This window comes from Molothrus ater, chromosome 10 (genome assembly GCF_012460135.2).
Source record: "Molothrus ater isolate BHLD 08-10-18 breed brown headed cowbird chromosome 10, BPBGC_Mater_1.1, whole genome shotgun sequence".
NCBI lineage: Eukaryota > Metazoa > Chordata > Aves > Passeriformes > Icteridae > Molothrus > Molothrus ater.
In genome coordinates this window covers 22,102,984-22,129,690 of record NC_050487.2, presented here as the reverse complement: position 1 = coordinate 22,129,690, position 26,707 = coordinate 22,102,984, and the positions used below count along the sequence as shown (strand labels likewise).

General features: G+C 43.9%; 1 protein-coding gene across 2 annotated transcripts in view; it reads right to left on the bottom strand.

Annotated features, from left to right (window-relative positions):
• MECOM (MDS1 and EVI1 complex locus) overlaps positions 1–26,707 on the bottom strand; it is a 177,788-nt gene that overhangs the window by 10,822 nt on the left and 140,259 nt on the right. The window contains exons 3-8 of one of the 2 annotated variants that reach the window (XM_036389158.2): positions 23,568–23,670; positions 21,578–21,794; positions 19,722–19,869; positions 18,533–18,689; positions 11,844–13,206; positions 9,639–9,726 (exon numbers count right to left, since the gene is read on the bottom strand). In XM_036389158.2, coding sequence (XP_036245051.1) covers positions 9,639–9,726; positions 11,844–13,206; positions 18,533–18,689; positions 19,722–19,869; positions 21,578–21,794; positions 23,568–23,616 — 2,022 coding nt within the window. In that variant the 5' untranslated portion in view covers positions 23,617–23,670. The remainder of the gene's footprint in view (positions 1–9,638; positions 9,727–11,843; positions 13,207–18,532; positions 18,690–19,721; positions 19,870–21,577; positions 21,795–23,567; positions 23,671–26,707) is intronic. The other variant, XM_036389159.2, reaches the window with a different exon arrangement.

Below are 26,707 nucleotides of genomic sequence, written 5' to 3'. Positions count from 1 at the left end.
AGAAATAATAACTGAGCTTCTAATTTTATTTTTTTAAGGACTTGCAGAGGACACATATTGCAGAGGAAACCTTATGAAAACTCTAGCTCAATGAAGAGCTGCAACAATCCAGATCCAAAGAGGCTCCATCAATGTCCCAGTCACATCCAACCATCCGCTCCAGTGTTCTAGCCCATCATAGCAAAGACCATTAGATAAACACAGAAGAAATGAAGCTTTGGTGGTTTTGGTGCTCTGTACTCACATTCCCTGCTAGATGCCTATGCTATTTTTCCACCTCTTAATATTCTTGCTCTACCTCTAGTTCTTGTAACTCCTTTGGGATGGCTCCACTCCTGATTAGCTGTCTGTAATTTGCAGGGAGTGGGGATTAAAAAATTTCTGGAGAACAGTTTCCTTTAAGCTGGAACTGACCATGAAAAGCTCCTCCAAAACCTCAAACATTGCCACTTGAAGAGTTCAAGAATGCTGCTGAGCCTACTGACAGGTGAGAATAACCATCCACCTCTCCATAACACCACAAACAAATGAAAAAAAAAAAAAAAGAAAGCCAAGCTCTCACCTACAGAGCACAAAACCCACAGCATGAGCCCTGTGCAAGATCTTGCTTGTAACAAAGAAGGAAATTATATGAAAGACAAGATGTTGAACCCTTCTCAGCTGGAACACCTCCACAGACTGTTCTTCAAAATCCATAAAAGGCTCCTCTGATTGTTGGAAAACTGAAATTTTAATTGGAAGAACTGGGAATTTTTGCAGGTTTATTTAATTTTATTTTCATTGGCCGAATTACACGGTTGTCTCCTGGCATGACTATTTCCATTATGGTTAGCTCTGCCTTTGGGCTGGGTTGTTTTTTTCCCTTTAGCCTGTAGCCTGCCCTCTCATTTCATGCTCAGATTCCTAATGCTGAGTACAAATTGCAACGTACAGGGTACCACTGCCAATTTGCCAAATGTCTTTCATCAAACACAGTGGAAAAAAATAAAAAATCTCAGAGGGAAGTCAAGATACATTTACTTGTCAGGCAACAAATGTGAAAGCATTGCGAGGCAGTAAGGGCTGTAAGCTCTGGGGTTTGATTCATAATCACTCAGCTGCTAAAACATTCTCCACAGATGCAAGTGGACAGCACATTTGTCAATATGAAGGATTTTGACATGTACTGATCACAGGCATGAGATATGTAATGATGATGCTGCTGGGAGAGGAGGTAATTCTATCTCGGCACCGAGATGCCATTATCAACCCATACACCTCAACATTACCATATATTTCTTTTTATATGACTTCATATTCTCCTTTAGTTGGAATTGATTCTTAAAGCTTTTAAAATAGTCATTCCACTGCCTTTAATTCCTTCTAATTGTTCCCCACAAAAATTCACTCATCTATTTTACAACTGCTGAAAATAAATGGTTTGAAAGAAAAATGCCCTTTGGCCTTCGGGCTGATTAGCAATGACAAGACAGTGCATGGGTTATGATATCACATATTTATGGTGAAGAATAATAAGGGTACTGAGAAGTATAATAAATGTTTTATTTATGTATATTTAATATTCAAGTCCATTTCATTATCTAGTGGGTTTAAATCATTTTTGGATCACAATTTCTCATGCACATGGTGCCTGCCAGTAATATATTAAAGCAACTATTCTCCCCTTTACATTTAAAATGGCTTAGTCATGCTGATTTTTGTTTTAGTTCTTATTTCCAGGATTTTGCAGAGTAGAAACTGAGACAGACTCTTGTTTCATGCACAGCAACACAGACCAGCTCTACCTCCAACACTGCCTCCAGGATTACATCAGTCCCAAAATAGGTATGAAATCAGCACCTAATCTTAAATCCCTCATCCAGAGGAAACACGAGCACTTCCAATTATTTTAAAGTATTACTCGCTTTCTAAAAATATGTTTCTCACCATAGGAATGACTATTGTGCTTGCTATTTTGCTGTTTAGTTTTTTCTTTTTTTTTGTTTAAAGCCTGACTTATGTGGTGACCTGGTATGATTTATGTTTTTCAAGAACTGCAGCAGCACCAATGGGAAGTGTTTGGCCCCACAGCTTTGCTGATCCAAGGCACTGTCACTCCACTGCTATCAGGATAATTATAGCTGGTACTATCTGCTGGAGTTAGGGCTCCCAAGAACCAAAATTGGGGCATTTTCGTAAGAACTCTTGCAGTGTGTTGGTGCTCAGAGCCTTCAAGATGCAAATCCCTATCATGAGATGGGTCCCTGGGCTGTGAGGGCATTTTACAGCTCATGAAATCCTGCAGCCCTGATCCCCAAAATGCTGTCCATCACCTTCAGTGCAGGCAGACAGACCCTGCTCACCAGTCTACTTGCAAAACACCAGCTGAGCAGTAAGAAATCCAGGGGGAAGTTGCACTGAGGACTCATTCAGACACCAAAACCAAGCAGGAATTCTAAACCTGCCACGTGGGCTTTTGGAAGGTGGCACTTGGTGCCAAGCAGTGGCTCCAGGGGACATGCAGGAGGGTGGGCAAGGGACAGATCTCCCCACTGCCCCACACCAGCACAGGGAGGTGCAGGAGCATTAATTGGAGGCTTCATCCCTGTTACAACATTGAACAGCCATCGGCCGCTGCTCCCATTCACTTGGCTAAACCTTTTCAAACCCATTTATGTTTCTGTCAAGGAGAGTTCACCAATTTAATTAGGTGCATATGAAAAGATACTGGTTTTTGTTCCTGCTGAGCCTTTTGCCTGATATTTTTTCTGGGTTTTTTTTTGGTATTGTTATCCCTAATGAATAACCATTCCTCATTCAGGCTCTGCTCACCATTCATGGGCTCACGGAGCTGGGGCACAGCTCCCTCAGGCATTTTTTCCCCAGATGAAAAAATCAAAATCTACTTAGCCTCTTTTTGAATGGAAGCTGTTCCCTACCTGATCATCATTGTTGCACTTTTCTATGTCTTTTCTAATCCTGCTATGGCCTTTTTGAGAGGAACATTGGCTGTATTCAAGACCTGAAGCCACTATAACATAATGATGTTTTCAACTCCTTTCTGCTAAGCACTCAGGTGATATTTTCATAAGACTACCAACTTCAAGATGTTTTTCCTGAATGACAGGAGTAAAAGTCACACTTTCCCCATGGTATTAATGGGTGTTTACTGACACTGACTTTTATGGCTGTTTTAATCCTGGTGACTCAGCTTTCTCTGAATCTCTGCAGAATCTTCATAGTCAGTTCTGGATTTGGGTACTCACAGCAAACAAACACAAATTCTCTGCCTGCGCACCCTTCTTCCTGTGGCATTTACAGACATATGCCACAGTTCAGCCCAGTGACACCTCAAGGTGGACCCACTCGTAATCTTCAATGATTGTAAAAATCACTATTTTATTCTTCCCCCTTTCCCCTCCCCCTCTTTTTTTAATGACTAAATGTTAACCCAGGAGATGACCTTCCTTCTTCCACAATGAACCTCCCTCTTCTAAAACACAACTGAAGTAGCTGCTCTTGCTTCCAAACACTTTTACTACTGATGGCAAAGCAAGACCTGCCTCCACGGGAGTTGTGTTGGCCATAGGGATGTTACTCAATCCACCAACTCCTGGAGAGAGGTGTTGGTGAAAGTGCCTGTCCTGGGCGTTGGGTGGGTGCTCATGGTCACCTCCCCTCTCCTGGGATGGTCCCTGGGACCACCAGGGAGGCAGGTGTGTGGCTAAAGCCACCAGCTGTGCTCTCAGAGGGCTCTGCACCCCAACCCAACACCCAAGGGCTGTGGTTATCCCTGAATGGAGCACGAGGAGGGGAAGCACTGCTTGACCCCAAGGATTGGATTAGTGGGATTGCCATGCCCATGGAGAAAGCTCTCTGAGGAGGCAGGAGAGGGAGAAGATCCTGTTACATATTTTACATACAGCTATTGCCTTACGGACAGGTCACGTGCGCTCCTAATCTGCCATCAGTGAATGACAGTGTTTTATATAGAACAGTAACTTTTGATTTACATATATAAGAGTTGTTGATTCTATCTGTGTCCAGATGTCTGGAAAAGGAAGCAGCTTTCCCCCACCTCCCAGAGAGGCTATTAACCTCCGACTGACGCAAACTAATGTGCAGTCACAATTCCCCAGCTCCGACTCAAAAATGCAGACATTACCATAATCGGCTAAAACAAGTATTTATAAACATTTCAGCGGGCAAGATATCATCAGCAGGGGCCTTGAACATTTGTCTTAAAATTTATTAACCAACCCAAGAAAAAGTGGCATAAATAAAGTGAAGGTTTGCTGTTGCTGCTCTTTAAGAATAACCTGATGATATGAAATAATCTCGCAGACAATGTCATGAATTACATGACCTCCTGTTTGACAAACGTGACTGCTTCATTGCTACTATCACAAAAACAACTGACTTTATGGCCAGACCTCATGGGAAAAAAAAACTGTTCAAGTGTTTGCTTTCTATTTTTACTACTGTTATTTGGGGAACTCTTCAAAATCCAACTGCTAAAGCTCAGCATTTCTCCCTCCCCCAGCTGAAGTTATAATGTTGCCTCTAAAATCTGCAATTTGTGAATCGTGTTGTCTTAAGTGTATTTGGACAGCCAGCCCTGGAACTTGGCTGAGTTATATTCACGTTCAAGAGACCTATCACATGTGGCTGAACTTTATGAAGCAGTAGCAAGAAACTCCTTCTGAGCTGCAGTATGGTTCCAGAATAACCAGATGTGCATGAATCCAGTTGGTGGGGATTAAGCTCAGTTAACAGAATGGATCATGCCCTAAAACTAAGCCCAGTAAAACAAAAGCCTTGTTAAGGCACTCACTAAATTCCTTTCCATTTATTTGTAAAATTGTTTTAATTATTTACAATGGTTCTTCCTAAAGCAAATATTGTCTGCCTAAAATTACAGAACCTCCTTAGCAACCTTCTCCTGATGGGACCAAAATGGCATAAATAGATCAAATTAATCTTGATCCACTCAAAACAGATGTCCATTGATTTGCACCATAGGGCTCCTGCCAAACAATGAAAAACCAGTCTCAAATAATCTTGAAATATGTGGCACATGCAACTGGGAATTGAGATGGAAAGGTTTGTGTGACATAACCAAATCTCTCAAGATGAAGATTCATCCATGAATCGGCATCCTGCTCAGTCACTTCATGTTTTGAACACCTATTTCTGCTGGAGCTGCCCAAAGTGTGAGCATAGCCAGGAGACATACACTCACAAAAGGAGCAGAACGATGGAAATTTGAGGACTAAGCCAAAGTCAAGGAAATCAGACAGAAGAAACAGACTGCACTGGGTTTTTCCACTTCCCAAACCTGCTGAAGCAGAGCCACTTTTCTCAGAGCAGAGGACTAAGGGTGCCTGGGCCAAATCACAAATCCTACTATGGCCCCTTCTTGTCCTACAAGAAATTTCCCAAGGAAAATATTTGGGAACAACCTCCTGTGCTCTCCAAGTCTGGCATCTAACACCACGTCCTGCTTGGTGAGCTCCTGCAGCACCTCTGGGTGCTCTCAGGAGTCCTTTGGTGCCTGCTCAGCTCCTTTCAGAGCATCTGCATAAGGCAGCTCTTCCCAGAAGACAGTGAGATTAAACTCACACACAGCAAAGGTCCAGCCCTGCTCTCGAGGTGTGCCAGGGAGGGCAGGGAGCAGAGGGCAGGGCTCAGAGCCAGGGGCAGCACCTCCTGCAGCAGGGACACACGGGAGCAGAGCAGCACGAGAGGATCTCGGCAGAGCTCTGGCTGCGCCTGGTGAAACGAGTCCAGGTGGCAGCGAGAGCCAGGAGCAGCAGTGAGTGAGTCAGGACCCCAGCCCTGCCTCCTGGCCCCAGCTCTCCCCTCCGAAGCCCAGAGGCTGGGAAAACCTGGGACGAGCATTTACGGGTTGGGCGCTGCAGCTGAGGAGCCAGCGGCGCGAGATCAGAACACGGCATTTTTGGAGCTGCATCTGCAAAAGTGGTTGCTGTGTTGGTTTTTTTAAAATTTTTTTCCTCCTCATGAACTATTTAGATGTATTAAAAACAAGGTTTTATAAAAATAGAAGAGAAAGCCCAAATTTATCCCAGAGTGCATTTAAAGCACAAGTCCTGTTCGTGTAAGGAGGATGACGTAAGTGTACACAGAGGACAAACTTGACCTAAACACAGCAAATAAATGGGTGTTTTATTTCTGCTTTAAGCACTGCAATGAGCAATTAGGCTCAAAATTTCAAAGCTATTAAAGTGACTCTTAAAGTGACTAACTCCTGCCTAAGTCAAGTAAGAGAAAAACATAAAATCCTCTGAGACTAGGTATTTTAATGCAGATTAAATATTTATTAACTATTGCTATCTAACAAGATTTCAGCCTGAAAATTTCACTGCAATCTCTGAAGGAAAATAGCTTGGAACAATTTCAGTCACATATAAACAAAAGACTGCATTCTGCAACCCTCACTCAGGTAAAGCTCCCATTGCCTTCACCAAACAAAACCAGCAGGATCAGGTACATAAAAATAAAGCTAATTTTTCATAAGACCATATTTATCTGCTCAGCTGTAAGACCCTGTAGGAAAGAGTGGCATGCTCCATAAATGAGAGGTAAGTTATCTTTGATATTATATTTTTCTTATGCAATTTATTTCAGAGTAATTAAATTAAAAATATAAGCAATGAACTTACCCAAATTCTTTGATCAGGCAATTGGAACTGGGAGCAAAATTGAAACAAAAACAAAACATTATTCCTGCATTGGAATCCTTATTGCAATCAATGTACTTATTACGATTTTATTTAAAGATACTAATTAAAATGTTTTTATGAATGATTTATTGGACAGGGGTGTTCTCTTCCTAAAAATTACAATCCTTGTGATGGCAAATTATTGTGGAATTCCATTAAATGATCTAATTTTCATAGCTTTTGGGCACAGGGAGGAATTCTGCCCAGCCAGGGACAGGATACAGACCTCAGGGTTTATGTTTGTAAGTTCTATTTCAGAAACCTATTTGAAAGATCCATCTGTTTGCTGTCATATTACCCAGTTAAGAAACAATAAATTTTTGGTCCCTGAGATGGCAATTTTCTGGAATAAATTCAACAACAAAACCACAAGCTTTTAGGACATGAACAGTAAGTTTGTAAATATTTTAAATCCTGCCAGCAGAAAATGAAAACTCGTGGAGCACTCCCCACCTGTACTTTTACAGGGGTGAACAGGACTATAAAGGAAAAACAGCTTTTCTGGAAGCCGCTCCCCAGCCCTCCATAAATACCAAGCCAGATTCTGCCTATACAAACAGAAGGCTCCTTTCTGTTCTATTAAAAGTTTGCAAGAAAGCATTTTGACATTCACTTTTTTGACAGGACATGTGCTGGTGGTTTGGTTTTCTTTTACAACGTTCCTTAGTGCCTGTTACACTCCTGACCTCTGCATCGACCCAGCTCACACCAAGTCACAGACAGCATCCCTCTCACTCAGGTAAGTGATAAAACCAAAGCCAGGCTTTGCCATGGGCTGTTTGTTCTGCTGCACAGTGAGAAATGTGGGTTCTGCAGAGCCAGCCCTCCTCCCTCCTGCCCCTGGGGCTAGCTCTGCCCCACCTGGGCTGGCCCTGTCCCCACCTGGGCTGGCCCTGCCATGGGGAGGTGGCACCTGACACCTCCTCCTCACACTGACAGCCTTGGTGACAGCACTGGGACCTTCCTTGGGCACCAGCAAGAGATTCAACAACTCCCTGGGACAAAACAGGGAGGGTGGAATCATTCCCATTAGCAGGGAAATGCCCCATGTCTCCATTTCACCCACACATCCTCGCCTGACTCCCCGTTCCCCGGGTAACTCAGTCACACAAAAGAATACCCAACTACGTAATATAATAAATACATAACATAAAATAATGCAGAAAAGAATATCCAATTCCATAAAAGAATACATAAAAGAACATCCAGCTCCTTTCCTGCCCACCACAGCCTAACTCCAAACAGTGAATTTTACCCCAGCAGCCCCTTTCCCACCCACTGACCAGCCCACCTACCACTGGCATCAGTCCAACCTGCAGCAACACCTTCAGAACCCCCAAATCCAACATCACTGAACCACTCTGAGTTACAGCTTCTGAACAGCTAGAGAGCACTAAGCAAAATAATCCTGCTTTATCTGTCAATGAAGTATCTAAAATGCCTTCATTTAAATAATTTTCTCATCATTTACAGCTGCTTAGCTGCTCTACAGAATCACTGACTTGATGGGGAGGAACCTGTCTGTTTCACAGCAGGGACAAAAAGCAGATTGAGGTCCTTTGTGTACTTGTGCATTAGCACTATCTGCTACTAAAGGGGAATTTTCACTTGTGTTGCCAATTGGGCAGATTTACCTTATTTAAGGTAACTCAGCAGGAGGTGTTAAGCTGCTATTAAACCTTGCACATAAATTCTCAGTGATTTTAATACATCTTAAATTCTTATTTAATGCTTATAAATACTTACATAATGCCATAAGTACTCATGGCATGTAAATACTACTAAATACTTTCATACACAATCCAACACTTTGTTCAGACATTGAAATTGGAAAGGGGTGTTGTGCATCTGCAATCATACATGCTATCAGCTGCTCTTCCCTGTTCTGAAGAAGTGGCATGTTTCAGAACATATTCCATGCAAGTTAGGACAAAATAACATAGGACTTCATTAGGAAAAAAAACAAGTGGTAATTGGGCTGTTTTGCCCAGGAATTCAGAGGAACCTGAACCAGAGACAGCAGCTCATGGTTGTGTGCCTAAAATACAGGATGTGTAGAGGGTGTCATTACTAAGATGAAACAGCCTACAGTCAGCAAGGAGTTCAACTCTCTAAATACGACAGAGGATTTTATTTCAGGTGTAAGATTTAACTGAGATTTTTAGCAAAATTTCCTTGAGCAAGGAGGAGGAAGACAAAATGTGGGTGCAGTGCTGGTGAAGAAAAGCAACGTACAGTTTGCACACAGCTTCTCTTCCTATGTCATATACACGTCACAGTTGTTAAACTGTTTTAGGACACCCTCCTAAATGGTTTTCATCCAGGATTGTGGTCTGTGAGCAAGCGAGCAGCCCTCATAGAGTCTCTCTTCAGGACTGGAGGAGCACGGATCCTACACACACTGCACACATTGCAGCTCACACCAGCTACCAAGAAACCATGGAGCATTTGCACTATGAGCCTTGGAAACAACAGGTGGAAACTTTTCTCTCTTTTATAAGAGTCCTTAAACACAATAAAATCCCTTTTAAAGTGGGATGCTCAGCTTTTCTGGCCTTACTGTGAATTTGCACCGACTGCTCGTAGTCAGTACTGACTCTCCTTGCTCAGAGCAGGAGAGTGCTGAAGACACAAGTGGCTGCAAATGTTGGTAGCTACGTTATGGTTTTGGAGGAAAATGGTTCTAAAAGACACACTCAGTTCGAATCTGGCTTCCTCTATAATCAAAACATGTTGTTTCATCTGCAAAACATCAAGAAGCTCAGAACAATGCTTACGCTTTTCCACCACAATGGTCCAGCAAAAACTGTGTGTTTTAGGAAATCCAAAAATGACTAAGGCTGCATTCATTTCTCTGCACCTGCTTTGAAGCATCAACAGGCTTGTTTACAACATCAAAATTCCCAAAATACTTACTTGTGGATGAAACAAGAATCCCGGGGAAGGTCTCAAGTATTTCTCTTTTAAAGCTTCCAGTGGGTCAGTTAGTTTTCTTTTTTCTACTCTGTAAATGTTAAAATTAGATTTGCTTGAGATGAATCAGTCACAGATATTAATAATCATACAGCTACTCAGGTTTAAAACAGGCAATTACATATCAAGCAATTTGTTTCTGGGAGATAACAGTAAAAGATAAGGGAGGAGCACAGGCCTTGATTCCCACACACAGCTCATTACTGCCAGGGTGGGGCTGGGAATCACCTTTAAAGTAGATTATACCATTTAATTAGGGAATAATCCCATTTCAAGATTATAATGGGAACCATTATAACGATTATAATGGGAACCAATGACTAACTACCAAGCACTTTTATACAGAAATTAGGCAACTGAACAGCACTAGGAGGAGAGGAATTCAGGGTCCCTTGAGCAACGAGTCCCTTGCCATCTGTCCAGACATGATATCACAGCTACCACCCTGCAAACCTCCCCTGTGCACAGCCAAGGTCAAGCAGGACTTGTAGGGACACCCTGAATCTGGGGTGCCAGCAGCGAATCCTGCAATTCACTCGTGGCTGCAAAACCCAGCGTGGACAATTCAGAAACAGCATGGAAATTTGGGGATTTTGCTTCTTCTGTTACTGATATGCATGGTTTCATGGATGAATTGTGTTGTCCATGTGTAGAGGTAACTCATGGCAAAGGAAGGCTCAGTAATAACTGCCAGACTTTGTACAGATTTCATTAAAATCATGGAAATGTAGGCTCACAGAATGGCATGGGTCGGAAGGGACCATAAAGATCATCTTGCTCCAACCCCTCTGCCCTGGGCAGGGGAGTTTGCAATGCAATTTAATTAGTTGGTAATGTAGGGCCATAAACCACAGATCATTATTTCCGCTGCTTCAGGCATTTTAAGTGAATATGACGCAAAGAAAACTTATGGTCTAACACAGATATCAATCTGGCATGAATAAAACCATCTCACTAAATAGCATCATATCCTGTTTCTTCATAATGCAGACTTCTTGTCTTATGCACCAGCACTCTCCAAAAACTTTGCCCATAGCATTTCTTTTTCAAATAAAGTAATAAATTAGCATAATTTACATGGCATTATCCTTTTTTTATAACAAGAGGCTGTAAAATCAGTCATTTATATTACAGACGAATATTTTTATGGCTAATATTTCTCTAAACTAATTTAGATGCATGACTTTGACTTGTTAGAGATAAAAGTGGAAAAAGGGCAAAGGGGGGCTGACACACACAGGATGCAGGTGAAATTCACATCCCAGTGAGATCCATCTCAGTTCTGCTGGGAAACCCCAGAAGGTCTGGATTTTACCACTGGTTTTTAAAATCTCAGCTCACTGACAGAGTGCACCTTTCAAAGCCAACAATGCTCCCACTGATTTCACAAGGTAGACCATGGATGGGGACCTGCACAGCCTGGTGGAGTGGAAGGTGTCCCTGCCCATGGCAGGAGGTTGAAATGAGAGGAGCTTTAAGGCCCCTTCCAACCCAAGCTTTTCTGTGATGATTCTATGTCTAAAGAGCCCACTGGTGAGGCTTTGTACACACAAGGATGCTGTGCCTTCATTTCTATGAACAAAATGCCTGAAGAAAACAACCCAGTGCTCAAATAATGGCAAAAAAGGGCAGAAATAATTCTCAGTTTCCTGACTTTTAACACATCTTAGGGCCGATGTGTTTCTTTGTTGTACTTGTGAGAAACTCCTCTTGAACTCAAGAGGAGCTGCTGAAGTGGAGTACAAGGGGTACTGTCATCCCCAGGGGAAGCCAGAGAAGGCAGAGTTTTGGAAGAAAATGAACTTCAGGCAAACCAGTGACATCAAATACAGATCAAATAAACAAACATCCAAAACTGATGCCAACTCAGAGAATATATTCAACCTTTGCATGAAAAGCTATGCAGGTTAAATTAATGACTCATGGCAATGAGGGCTTGCTAACTGCAGCACTGCCAGTCCCATGGCTCACTTGGAGCAGCTGGGATGTGAGGAGGGATGTACAGGTCAGCATGTGGCCTGGGCCCCCCATGCCCTGGCAGTGCAATGGCACCTCCAGGCACACTGGGAGGGGCACAGGGTGGCAGCCCTGGCAGACCCCCCTGCCTGCACCAAAGGATGCTGAAAGATGCAGCAGAGAGTCCTTTACCTGTATATGGGATCCATAAAGAACGGGGTGGGCCTGGCGTGCTGCAGAGAGGACTCTGAAGCTTTCCTCTGCTCGAGGTCTCCTCCTTTCTTCTCTCCAAAGACGTGGTTTTTCCGAGGCTCAGCCTGCCTTGTGCTGCTGGCTCGGCTTCGGCTGCCCATGCTGAGATCCAGAGGCTGGTCCTGGCTGGAGGCAGAGGGGGCTGCTGGCTTTGAGGGGATGGGAGTGAGTGGCTTCTCCTCCTTACGTTTTATGGTGAGGTCAAAGGGAGACTCAGAGCTTCCCTTTGGGATCTTCTTAATTTCACTGGGTGATTGGGGCTCCACTTTCAGGGGTAACGGTCTCAAGTCTCTATCAGGAAATGGATACATTGACTGAGAGAATGCTGGAAAAAATGGGAGGGGAAACATGGAAGGGTAAGGTAAGGCTCCGACTTTTTTGTCTTGCAGCCCCACAAGTCCTGTTGAACCAAAGTACTTTTCAGCAATAGAAGCAATAGCCTTTATAGAATCATTCACCGCTCCTGACACCGCAGTCTGCTCCTCTAAGGATGGTGAGAAAATGGAATGATTGCTGTGGTCTTTCTTATTATTTATTGACGCCAGGCTCTGCAGAGAGCTTACTTTGTCTTTGAACATTTTACCATTTTCTTTAAATTTCTCTTTCTCACTTTCAATGTCACTTTCCAGATCAGAGCCCGAGGTGGTTTCCAGGTCACTGCCACTGGGGGTACTGACATCGTCAAGGTCAAGGTCACTACTCTCTGACTGGTCACTGAGTTTCTCATGTGGCCTCTCTTCAGAGGACCCTTCTGGTTGAAGCTCCACTGGCTTATTCTCCCCTACTGATGGTTGTTTATTTAGTGCCTTCAAAATATCCTGGGTGGCTGGCAGTATCTGAGGATTTGTCATGAGGGGACTTTGGCTTTTGTTTGTCTGATCTGCGCTCGGAAGTCCTTTAACAGGAGAACTAGTAGGTAGCAAAGGTGGCCTGTGGTACAAGCCTGAAGGAAACAGACCAGGGAAGCTAAAAGAAAATCCAGGAGCTGTTGGAAAGGTAAGACCAGCAGGATGCCTATTGGCTCCAAAATAGTCAGCAAGGCCCGGATTTGCATGATTCATATTAACCATGGACGTTTTATCCATAGCTGGGGTTCCAGGAAGAGAAATGCCTTGGCCAAAAAATCCTCCTGCTGCAAAATGGTTCTTGCCCTCACAAAATCTCCTGTGTTTATTTAAGGAAGACGTAGTGCTGAACATTTGTCCACAGTCTTTGCACTTGATTTGGGTTCTGCAATCAGCATGCATGCGCTTATGACGACAAAGGTTTGAAAACTGAGTATAGGATTTATGGCAGACCTCACCTGTATGTAAACAACAACAACAACACAGCTCAGGCTTTGTGGTAATTGCCCCCACCCTCAAAGTTGTGCAAATAATACCATTTTTTTTCCCATCAAATGTCAAAGAGGAAGCCACAGGGAGAGGTCTAGGTGCACAAATGTATAAAAGCAACTGTACTGTCCAAAGTAAGGCATCCGAGCAGAAAAATGTCAGAAGACAGAGCCAAAACCCACTCCAACCAAGCAGAAAAGGTCTGGAATCACTAAAAGACACACTCTCCTCGTTTGCTCTTTGCACTGCACAGTGCTGCACGTTCAGTACCATTATTCCATGTTGCATTAGCCCCCAGAGCCCCCCACAAGCCACAACCTTGTGTGTGACCCCACATGAACCCACAGTGCTTCATGTGCTGTGACCCCACATGAACCCACAGTGCTCCTGTGTGAGAGCACAGGTGTCTTCAAATGCCATCCATTTATGTCACTATTCCCATGTGAAAATGAATCATTAAAATAAATATTTGCAGGACCAGACAGAGATGAAGCTGCCTCGCAGAGCTTTCACTCTGCAAGAATAGGAAAGAGGTGAAGGAGGAGACAACCAGGTATTTCCTATTTCCAAGAACAAATGTAACAAACATTTTTTTTCTACTTACGATGAAAAATTTAATCTCATGGAAGTCCAGGCTGGAACCTGGAAAACCTCAGTACTCTCATATGTCCAATGCATTTCTATTCATGCAATGCATTTCTATTCATGCAATGTATACAGTGCTCACAGGTGCCAGTAACGCTAAATTCCACATCGTAATTTTCCTAGTCTTAATATTGCTTATTTGCTTCTTGCACATGACAAGATAGACCATATTTCAGCAACAATTTCCTTTAAGAATGAAACTCTCTTTATTTGCACATCTGATGCTCAGTAAGAGACGGATGAACTTCCTTTCGAACACCTCTGGGATGAGAATTTCAGTCTCACAAATGCAGCATTTGGAAGAAAGCCTGGGAACACACAGGGGAGCAGATCTGCCTTGAGGTCAGGGCCTGATCTAGCCTGTGACACTCTGCATGCTGGAGCTCAGCTTCCAGCAACCTTCCACAGTGGCAGGAGGCTGGAAGTGGTCCCAGTGGCGCAGAGTGAGACACTACAGAGTCAATCACATCACTGAGGCAAACAGGATTTTGCAGGCTCTTGGTTTTCTGGCTGCTACAAACCTAAGGGAGCAAACTGGGGCAGGCAACCAAGTTAAGAGTCTGTAAGTAGAAGTGGGGTTTGGAAGAGGGCAGTGCTTAGTTCCCCAGTGACTGTTTATGTCCCTTCTTGGCATCTTTGGGATGAGCAGGAGCATCAGGCTGTGCTGTGCCTTGTGCTTTTCATTATGCCAAAATTTGTCTGTACCTCTGCACTACCTTGCTTCTCAGAGTACCACCTCCAGACTTGTTTGAAAGCAAGGCAGCACCACTATCAGCAAGCACTGTTAGCCCTCTGCAATAAATCCTTTTTTTTTCTGTTCTTTTTTTTTTTTTGTCCCAGCCAGGAAAAAGCATGTGGCCGCTTTATTTTTTTATTTAATTTCTGTGGTATCATAAACTCTCATCTTTCACACATCAAAGCCGCACAACAATGCGCATTGTGTATTCCGAGGCCTTTTTAACAATCATTTTCATGACTCGAGACAGTCTGACATAATTTACAATGGCTCTATTTTAAGCCTGCAGAGGAAACTGAATTGAATGTATCCCATCCTGCACTCTTGGTTCCCATGAACTGCAATCACGTCCTCTAACTTCCACTCGCACCGGGGCCCGCGCTAACCTTCCTGCTCCTCCAAATCCCTGCCCTTGAGAAACTCCACCACTTGTTGTCATCTCCTGACTGTTTACCTCTTCAGCAGCCTGCTCCATATCTCACCAACAATGCTGCTATTGTTCCCGGGCCCGATCCTGCCCCATCCACCCGTTTTTCCCCTGTTCTCATCCCACTCTGACATCCCCGGGACAATTCGTGGGGTAAACGGTGCAGGATCGGGCCCAAACACAGGAAATTCGCAGTGTGGTAATTCAGGAAGGAGGTTTGTTTCTGTGTATCAGTTACTGTTCCTGCTGGAATCTTCATTCACAAGGAAAGCCAAGAAAGAAGAGAGAGAAAATCAAAAATCGAGTGAAAAATAGAGAGGGAAAAAGAATGGAAGAGAAAGAAGTAAGTGACACAAGAAGGATAAGAAGAGATTATTCTAGTTTCTTGAAAATGCTTGGTTTTCTCTTGTTAAGTAGTTTTTGTCACTTTAAAAATAATTTATTTGCCTATTTAACATAGATATACTTTTACATAATATAGAATTATTTAACATTAATTTTCGCTCTGATTTTTCTGCAATTTTCTCCTATTTTTAGCTTAATTGCAGGCATAAGATTTCTGTTCCGCACTCCAGCATACAGAATCAGGCCCCTTACCTTCACTGTTGAGGCTTTACACAGTAATTTCCCCCAGCTCCCACCATGTTGATCACAGAAACCAAAATTAAACTGACCCAAATGGTGACTCGAGTGTTGCATCCATAGGTTCACACAAGCTGGATATTATGAATTTACTCTTCTCCCATGTCTAAAGCAGGATAGACCATATGCATTTTTCCAGAAAAAAGAAATATCTCAAATGCATGCATTTCTAATGATAGGCTATTGTAGAATTAAAAAGAAATCATGTTTTATGAACTTTTGATCTTCTACCAGGTTGCACTGAGGTCCTGCTTCTTATTCACATGGCTTTATTAAAGATAAGGCTTTGATCAGGTTGGCTGGAGTGGCAAAGGACTGAAAAGGGGAGTATTGGCACAGATTAGGTCTTCCTAAAATCTGGAAAGTTCTCCCTTAAAGAACAGTGGTACATTATTAAACTATTATTCTCCATTAATATGGAGAATAAAGTCAATAGACTCAAGAAATATTCTACTCTGGAGAAAAGCAAAAATATGCACTTAAAATTTTAAGATATCCTTACAGGCTATTAAGAGAGATGCAAATTAATAATTTGACTAAATGCATTTTATCTCAGTTTTAAAACTAAATGCAATCGATAATGGCAATACCATTAACATAAGTAAATATTTATTATTATAATCTCAGCAAACAATTAACAGGTGAACCAACAATTTACCTTTTCAAGCACTGAAGTTAAAAAGTTAAAACTATTTAATGAGGTGCTGCTTGCTCAAGGTGCCTCTTGCATTCAACAAGCATTCTATTTAATTTTTAGGGCTGGCAAAGGAGTTTTGTGCCCAGGTGGCAGCCCTTGCTCCCTGGAGTACTGTTCCTCTTGGGGACTGTCACCTGAAGCCCGGGTGTGTCACAGCATCAGTGACAGGCACACCCAATGCCACAGTGACTCTGGAGGAGACTCTGTGTCTAATCTGACTGTGACACCTCCATGGATATTCCCAAGGACTCCTCAGATAAATTTGTGTTATAGGATCTACCTCCTTTTCATCACATGCCTTAAACTTTTGTAGATGGGGGGTGGTTATCAACTTTAATTGTTTCCATGTACGAAAGCAACAGAAGCTGGGTTTGATTTCTGCTGTTGCACCTTATTACACCCTTTAAATCTCACTGCCATACTTTTTAAGCAACTAACTTGTAAGAGAAGCTCCCCTCCTTGCAGCTTTTACTGCTCTGCAGACCTCAGGTTTAACACAAACCCCCAAGAATTGCAAAAAATTAATTTCGTGCCTATGCACTCTGCACGGTGATCGTCTCTGAACCCCAAATTAGCCAGCAGTTAAGTTTGCATATTTTCTGCTTATTAAAAAAATTACTGTAAGTACTATTTAGAACATGTTCAGCCCATTGTGGCATGTGGTTTCTATTTGGGGAGGCTGGAGATTCTGTGAAGGCAGTGAGTAATTACCTTAGTGTTGGTGAGTTTTCACTCAGGCTTGGGCGGCACACTGTAATGAGAGACAGTTGCCATAAACAGACTGGTACGAGTAAATCACGGTGTGTGGCCTTCTGGTGGAAAGCAGATATCTGCTCTAGGTGACCCTACCTCACTCTCACAGCTCAGCAAAGCCAACCAAACATGTGGTCTCCAAACCTTTTTGTTCTGCAATTACACGGCTGTTATCCATAGGTTGCTCCATGGGGTTTCATCCCTCACACCACATGTGAAGAATACCAGTTGTTGTTTTGATTTATCAGAAAAAAAAAAGCAACAAAAAAGCATTTGAGAGATTATTTCATTCATGAGGGGTTCCACTTAGAGACTTCTATGTAGGATGTTGCAAAAGGCCTACCTGAAGAGTCCCTATCTAACCAGAAGTTAGTTTACTAATTAAGTGCAATCATTTAATCTGCAATCAGCTTTAAAAATTATTAGTGATACTTAACATTGGATCTATTATACATTTTCTCATTGAAGAAGTCCAAACCAAAAGTATTACTAATCCAATGGCAGGTTACACATTTTGCACAAATGAGTTGTTTAATACTCCTCCTCTTGAGGAAATATATTAGCTTGTGGCCAATGCTTTTCCCAGGTGTGGTGCAGATATTTCAGTAAATTATTGTTGGAAGCAGCAAAAGATTGAAAGGTTTAGCAGACAAGTAGGAGAGATGGTCAAGGTACCTTTCAAGTCACAGCAGGTGCCTGAAAAGGCTGTGGTGGAGAGTAGAACTACCAACAATATTTTAAAATATTTTCTCCCTCTGCTTCCCTGGTAAAAAGGAGGGAAAAGAACCTGCAACCTTCCCAAGCGGGGTCTGACTCAGCAGCAAATGCAACCTGTGAGGTGCTGAGGGTCCAACTTAAGCCCCGGTACAGAGCCAGGCTCACATCCAAGGCCAGCTTTATTGCTGGAGAAGCTGTCAGTGAAGATCTAACAGTTCAACTCAGTCCTTAAACTTGGGGCATGCTCGAGGAAGATGGCAAGATGAATCTCATTGCCTCTGAGATTTGTTTTCCAAATCCAGCAAAAGTCATGGCATCTGCTGTGGAGACTCTACAGCCCAAAATCTGCTCCTAAAGCAGAAGGAGAGCAATGAGGGTGCAGCCACCAAACCTGGCATGGCTAAATCCCACTCCTCTCTTTGCATCTGCGCCTTGTAAAACATCCCCGGGACAACAGGTACATTTATACAGCACACAGTCTGTCTGAAAAGGAAAATCACATGAAAACAACTCCTTGCATTGGACCACAAATTTCCCAGAACTCATTCAGTAACTCCCAGCCCTTGTGACACGGGTGGGGAACTCAAAGGGAGCAGAACACAACCTCCAGCTCCCAGACTGCGCTGCTTTACGGCAATGAAACAACACTTAATCAAAGACGTTTAGTTGGAGACTTACATATAAAAGGTTTGACACTGCTGTGGATGTGTTTGTGCTGTTTGAGGCCTGAAGAAGTGGCAAAGGTTTTGCCACACTCTGGACAAGCGTGAGCACGGGCCCCCACATGCTGGGAACGAATGTGCCTCTGAAGGTTGCTGGGGTCCGTGAAAACCTGCTAGGAAATGAGTACTGATTAACCAAGAAACTTGACTGTGGAAGAAGCCAGTTATTACAAGAGCCCTTTAAAATTCAAACCTTGGAGCTATTTTTGGGAGTATTCTAAGGTGAAAACCCTTGCTAATGGCCAGCAATGGGAGCTGCTCCTGCAGGAAGGGGCCTCATTTTCCCAGGATCACCCAAGTATTGCGTGGGTCTGTGCACCCCTTTGCAGCAGAAACATTTGACTTTGCTGTTAGAAATTGCACATTTGAGGTCACAGATTTCATGAGAAATGAGTGAAAATGTTGCTGCTTGAAACCTCTAAGTGTTACTTCAATAGAAATACTTTATACTGATACCTGAGTGTGTGACAACAAGTAACCCTGTACACAACTCAGAGCTAGAAACCAGGGCTTGGTTACATCTTGTAAGTGTCAGCTGAATATGAAATTCCCATTATTGCAGCAAATCTACCTAAAACCAATTAAGTCCTCATGCAAAAGGGCCAAGCTTTGGAAATCTGATAAAAAGCAAATGCAGAATACCACATACTATACAGATAATCCCCACAGCAAGCCCAGTGCTGGGAAGTGATGGAGATGCTTTAGAGATGAGAGTTGTACTCAGTGCAGCTGTGGGGCAATGCTATTGCTTATTTTTGATTTATATTGCAGTAGTGTCCTGAAGTTTCTGGTCCCAGCAGCTGGCACACAGCCTAGGGAATCCTCTGCCCTGTGTTTCCCTGGGGATTCTTGTCCCTCATTGACCCTCCTACACCCCACCAAACTTTTCAAGGACCAAACCCTGAGCTCAAGAATGGTCAGCATCCTGCATTGGTGCCCATTTCAGACTCCACAGCCATTTCCAAATCAAAAGGGAAAGAAAAAGAACATATTTTCAAAGTAGAAGTGAAAACCCTTGAGAAACCACCTGGAGCAGGGCAGAAGCCCTATGCCCTCCTGCATCCCAGCCTGGGGCACCTCCACTTCCAGGCTCCCCTGCATCCAGCAGCACAAGAAGTGCCAGGCAGCCTAAAAATTCACTGTACCTTGGCACAGTTCTCACACTCGTAGTGCTTCCCACTGTCGTGTGACATTTGGTGACGTATCAAGTTGGACTTCCAGTTGAAAGCTTTGGGGCACTGGTCACACTTGTACTCCCTCTCCTCACTGTGTGACAGCATGTGCTTCTCCAGGCTGTGGAAACAGGAGCAGGGCTCAGTGAGATGGGGGTTTACAGGAGGAGGAGAGAGCAGAGCACATAGTTACAGCCAAAAGAAAGAAAATTAAAAAGCCCCAAAGGCCCAGTCCTGACAGAAATAAGTCCTGTGAGTTCCAGGCTCACCCCAGCCAGGAGGCAGAACCTCCTTCTCCCCACCAGAATAACACATCCTCTCATGTTTTGCCAGGCCACTTGCAAATGCTCCAGGAGATGCTGCTGCCATCGCTCCCCAAGGAGATTATTTCATACACCTCTCACTATTTCACTCTGGTAATTCTTCCCTGCAGTCTGAATTATTTCTGCCTTATGACTTTCCCTCTAAACACACCTTGGATGCCACCACCTGCTATAAATCCACTCCTTTGATGGGAGTCAATTTTTCTTACAGCAGTAATAGATAAGGAATAACTCCTCTGGAGTAGGACAGGATGAGTTTAAGAAGCCTCTAGATAAGGTACACTGCAACTGAAGCTATTATTGATGATTATTATTAACTGTGTGCAATTGTGTGGTTGTTTAGTCATTCATTTCTTAGTGGTTTATTCAGTCTATTACTAGGATATTCAGTGTCCACCTAAATTCTGCTGCACATCTTTAAATTAAATTTTGTCTCTGAATTTTTAGCATTCATTTGTAGCAAATATGTATTTTTAAACAGCTGTATTGCTTGCTCACATACAGAGTCATAACTCACACCACTGCTTGAGGGAAGGTCACTACATAATGCAAGAGTGGATTCACAGAAAACCCACTGGAAAGTGGGAATTTTAGCCTGGGATGCCCAAACTGTTTTCACATGAACTTCCCACTGATCTCTGCTGAATCAGTGACCAAACCTGCTGGGGTTACAGCCTTGTCTGGGTTGTGTAGCCCAAAGCGCAACCTCCATTCTCAGCCATGGGAAATGGAAATGATTTCACTCTGCAGATGCTCTTACTTCTACCCCTCTTCTTTTGAAGGCAGGGGGGGGAATAATTCTGGCTTCTCCTCCTAATACTTTTATAACACTTGACTTTCCATCATGTAAATAAATTTGCCATAAGACCCAGAGAGATTCTTGTCCCTGGCTGTGGCACCTGGACTCTGTGACTGGCCATCAGCACTGGGCACTCCTGGACCCAGCACCCCCATCTTCCTGCCCAGCTATTTCTCCATCTAATTACTCACACCCTCAAGCACAGCTCATTTGAGCCCTTGGTTTTATGTAATCTGGATATAGCACACTTTGGCCCTTTTTTGCAGTGAACCGTCTGCGTGGTGTATGAGCCTTTCAATAATTCAGCAGTTCAGAGAACGGCTGCATTCACTCTCATTTTTCACTCTTTCTCACAGTACTGCCCATCTATTTATGATGACTCCTTCTTTGTTTTCTGACTTTTCTCTTCAATATTTAATATTTTAAGCTAAATTTACATTTCCTCAGTGATCCCCATATGTTAGATACCATCCTCTCACTCAAGGGAGAGAAGAACTTTAACACTGAATAACTCCCAACATGCAAAAACCTCCCAGGCCAGAGTCCTGCCTCACCCAGGCCATTCTTCTGACTTGATCTGCCTCCATCAGCCCCTTGGAATGAACCCCTCAGACTGAAAATCAGACACATGGAACACACACTGCCCAACACCACCCAATGAACAAGAATCTGCCCCATTCAATCACGTTTTGAGCACCTTCTCCTACCTTTGTAAGTCTGGGAAGACTTGGTCACACTCTTTGCACTCCTGGATCTCATGCACATCCTGCAGGTCATTCTCATTCTCAAGCTTCTTCTGGAAGTCCTCCTCCACCATGGAGAAGGCGGAGTGAGGGGTGCTGCAGGGGAACTTCTGGTGGTCCAGCAGCTCAGCCTTGGACTCGAAGAGCTGGTCACAGTCCTCGCAGCGGTACTGGCGCTCCTCTGCAACACACAGGGGTGGGGACAGGGACACCACCTCAGCTTCCACCCATCCTTAACCACCACCCCACCAGAAGCTGACAGATGATGGTGTGGTTAACGGATTGCTCCTCAATAAAAAAAAAAAAAAAAAAAGGAGAAGAACCTCAAAAGAAAGAAGGATTTCTGAGAATGCTTTATCATGTTAAAACTGCCTGGGTGACATCCAACAGGAATCCCTAAACCTGGCTTAGGGCAAAAGTTAAAATACCAAGGACAAGTGTTTAAATACCATCCTAAATGGAATTATACAGGGTCTAACATGGACATCCAGCAGAGGCTGCCAGTGTCTCCATTTCTCAATGAAAGGGACTGACTCAGACACAAACACCAGCATCTAAAATAGCCAAAAGGGTGTTTAGAGCTTTTAAAAGCCTCTTCACTTTCATCACAGTCCTCTGCAGCACCCAGCCCTGTTCAAAGTAAGCCAGAGATGCACAAAGTTAAATTCTTTGCTTTAAATTCCAAAAATTTGGTCATAATTTCTTGCTGGAAAGTGTAGAATATCAGCAAAGTGTTACTTTGGAGTGAGTACTACATTGCTTTAACTAGTAATTCCTGCAAAAGAATAGATTAGCTGAAGAAAATCCCAAAAAAAGCAAACTTGGAGAAGAGCATCCCACAATGGCTTTTTTTTCTGCTGTATTTTCTAGTGTTGGTCCATACAAGGAGCCAGACACCCTGGTTTGGTTCCAGATATAAATGCCCTGAGGCTCTGAGTCAGAAAGGCACTGGCTGGGATCCCCAGTGAATGTTCTTGGTTGCTACTTGACAGTTGAGCTGATCCAGAGAAAGTGTCATGGGGCTCTGTTCTTGGCTGTCCACGAGCAACACTTTGGCTCAGTCTGCTTCTAAATTAGCCCTGTGGGACATGATCCTGCATGTGACTGCAGAGATCTCCTCTGGTGTCATTTATACAATAGCTACTTGACCATGGGGACTAGGCAGGGAGAAGAGAGTGCTGGACAGGGGGACACCTTCAGCAATAACCAAGCAAAGTTAACACTGGGGGAAAAAATCCAAACACAAAACCAAATGGGAATGAATGTACAACCCCTACTTTTTTCTTAAGAGAACAAGACTGTACAAGCAGTTACAAGAAAGTGGAGACCTTTATAATTCCTGCCCTGTGCATTGTCCCCTGAATCCCTGAAAATTTGTAAAATGTCCCTCTGGGCATAAACTGCAACATGCTGGGCATTAAGCAGATATCCCACACCCAGGTCCCACTGTGGCTGATAACCCACTGGTTTCACAGCTAAAGGAGATTTTGGAGATTGGGGGACAAATCTGAGCAACAACTCAGGAGTTTCAAAGAATGTGTGTGGGATGAGTAAAGGACAAGTGTGAGGAGTAAGAATGGCTGAGATGTCCTCACAAGTGACAGCAACATTGACAACCTCAGATTTCCTCTTTTCAAGGTCACAGTTGTTTGACTAAATGAAAAAAAAATAATCTATAACCAGGGTCCTGCTCCTGCAGGAGCAGCACAGATAAGGACATGGTGATCTTCAGATAAGGACATGGACTGCTGTTCTTCTTTTGCAACCCCACGAAAAAATCAAGTTTCAATCAGGAACAAAAGGGCAGAAGATGGACAAATGCAACCACAGTCCAGCTCTCCTCTCTGGCTGCAGTGAAGCCATCCCAGATTCCAACAGAAGAAAAAGTCTTCCCAAATTCTGGGTTAATTTCAGTGATACTTTCTGTCAGATGAAACAGTAAGAAGATGCTAACCGTGGATGTCCGGAGCCATTGTTTCATGTGAATAATCTTCACTCTTCATGAACAGTAAGAGCTCCTCTCCTGGTTCAATATCTGCTACCACTCTGTAGAATATCTGGGGAGAAAAAAAAAAATAGAAAGAAAAAGCAAGGTAAGCACCACAACAGGCAAAGAAGCACCACAAACCTGCTGGTGAGTGTGGCAGACCTCATGGCCAGAGCCTGCCCACTCATGATGTACTGATGGAGAGGGGCTGATTGACCATGGCAAGTCTGCTCCTTCCAGCCCCAAAGTCATTGTGTTTTGGGCTCTGTGAGGATAAAAAAGACTGCTTTCAACAGCCTCTGCTGCAAAATGAGCTGTGCAGTGACTGCAGATATCACCAGCAACCTGTCTGCTGAGTTATACCAAAGAGCAGTCATAAAACACATCCCTGAGTGATCCTGGTAAGGGAAGGAACTCCTGTTGCACTGGGGAAAAGTACTAAAGTAACTTTAATGCTTTTACTCAATTATCTCAGACATCTTTTCCAACCTTGATGTTTTTATAATTCTAAAGCAGACACGAGGAGATGCTGCTGGTTAAGCCACAGCCATCCAGCCCTCCATTCCAACCATCTACACAGTCCAAAAAATCTGTGAGGAGAGAAGCTTGTAAGAACCAGTGCACCTGGCTATTCCTCAGCTTCAAATGGAAACCAAGGGAAAAATCAGTCCTGGATGAAGAAACACCATGAGCAGTCAAAGCTGCTGGTGGTGGCCCTGGCTGGTGACACCACGTCCCCTTACACAGGTGACGCTGGGCTGTGGGAAGGAGCCCTTTGGGGTGGCAGGAGGCTGTGGGGGAGGGCAAAGGGGACACCTTCCCTTGGGTCCCTGCACCAGAGGAAGCACAAGCCAGCACCACCAGACTCTGCCGAAAGGAAATTCCCAAAATCCATCTGGCTGCTTTCTGTCTCAGCAGGAAATGTGAAGAGCACTAAAAAGCTCCATGAAGCAGCTCAAATAAATATTAGTAACTTCCTCGGGCCTTGTTAAACAAAACCACATGACAGCTATGTTTCCTACGCTAAAAAAATGATGCCTTTGCTTTTTCTCAGCATTTTTAAAAGGTTTGCTCCCAAACTCTTAACTCTCAATGCTCATTGCAGTGCACGGGGAGAGAGGCAGCAAATCACCCCCGGTGATCAAAGTCACACAGGTGAGTTTGTCACAGGCAGGGACAGGTGTCTGGAGGTGGTGGGTGCCTGCCCTGCCGGGTCACACGAGGACTGTCACCCAGGGCGGTGCTCCCCCTGCCCAGGCACAGCGCAGCATCATCGCCCACCGGCAGCCAGCACATACCGGTGTCCTCCAGGAGGTGGCCGTACAGCCTAATCCTTTCTGCCTGCACAAGCCGTGCCCACTTAAAAATATCCAATTTGGATGTATTTCCTCAGATTTGGTTTTTTGTTTTTTTTTTCCTGCAGCTTGTCCCAAAAGCCGCTCCGGAGAACAGTGCAGGGAGTGGCAGTGGAGGATGCTCATCCCACACCCCGGGGCTCACCCCTCACCAGGTGACACAAGTGCTGGCAAAACACATCAGGCACAAGGTACCAGTGCCACAACCCCCTGCTTGTGGCCAATTTTCCCCATAAAAACCAGGAGAAGGAGTTTTTGTGCAGTGTGATCCACTCTCCCTCCTAACCCACACCATCCTCATCGAACCAACAGCCTGGGCTGCTTGGGTTTCCCATTTGTATCTCTGGTCAAGGGGATTTCAAACTCCACAGAGTGTTTTGGTGGCCGAGAGAGCCTGGCAGTGTCCTGTGGATATCCCTCATGCAGCCAAGCAAGTATCTGGTACCACAACCCCCTGTGGATCCAATGCTGCTGTCAGTGCCAAAGGACACAGAGCTTCAGCGTGCTGGGGCTGCACTGAGGCAACACAGCTCATCCCATCAAAGGCCAAAACACATTTAAATGGAGCCAGCTTCTACCTCCTGCAAATAAACCTGATGGCAGTGCCACATCCAGTGAATATCTGCTGCAAGCAATGCTTGGTTTTCAATTTGTTACGATGGACGTATTGAAAAGTGGATTTTCAATCCCAGAAGTGTAATGGCCTCTGCACATCTGACAGGTAAGCTGCAGTTGGATCAGTGGAAGATAGGCCCAGTTGCTGGCTGGTCTGGGGTGAAAATAATGTGTGGAATAATGATATGTGCACACTGACAGAAGAGATTTCTGGGGACCTCCATCTTGGGGTGGAAGCAGAAGGATAAGACAGAGAAGGAGCAGCACACAGCCAGGACACAGAAGGACTTCCACCATCCCAGAGGGACTGTGCCAAAGCTTCTGCTCTGCCCAGGACTTGCTTCTTCTCCCAGGTTTTGTTTCCCAGTCAGGTAAACACTGCTGTTCTTCCTGGGTTGGTTTTGCACCCACACCAAGGAGCGAACAAAAACCACAGCAGAGCCTTCTCCCATATGTTCCCTGTCCCACCAAAGGTTTCTGGAGAGACCTTTTCACCTCTCACCACAGAGGGAGGACACATGGACTGGGGCATAAAGAGGGTCCTGTTCACAGGCTCTGTGCTGGGGAGCATCGCTGCTCTTGGGGCAGCCCAGGGCGATGCAGCATCGTCCCCGCAGCTGTGGGACACAGCCCCGAGCAGGAGCAAATCCAAATTAGAAATCCAAAAATGACCCAGCTACCTATCAGAAACTGCCTGGCCAGCCTCTCTGTCCCCCAGCAGGGAAACAAGATGAGTGTTTCAAAAACCTCAGTTTTTTAAGTTGAATAATGTTTCTTTATTTTGCATCTCAGACCCTAACATTCTCCAAAAAAAAAAAGGCTGAGTGACAGATTTCCAGCTCTGACATTTTCACATTATTGGAGTATTAACTTTAATTATTATTAAAAATAATTTTTAAAATTTCTGTATATACAGAAAAAATTCACCCGCACTAACCCTTTATACATCAACTTACATTGCAGTGAGAATCTAAAATAAAACATATTGAAGTTTAAACCAAAACAGTCACGCAGGTAAATTTATTCTGATTTTAAAAGCTGTCCTTATTACTTCACATGAATAGCTTTTTTTTTCTCACTCTTCCCACCTAAAAACTCCTGGGGTTACCCTATCTAGGAAAAAGTGAGAAGCCAACT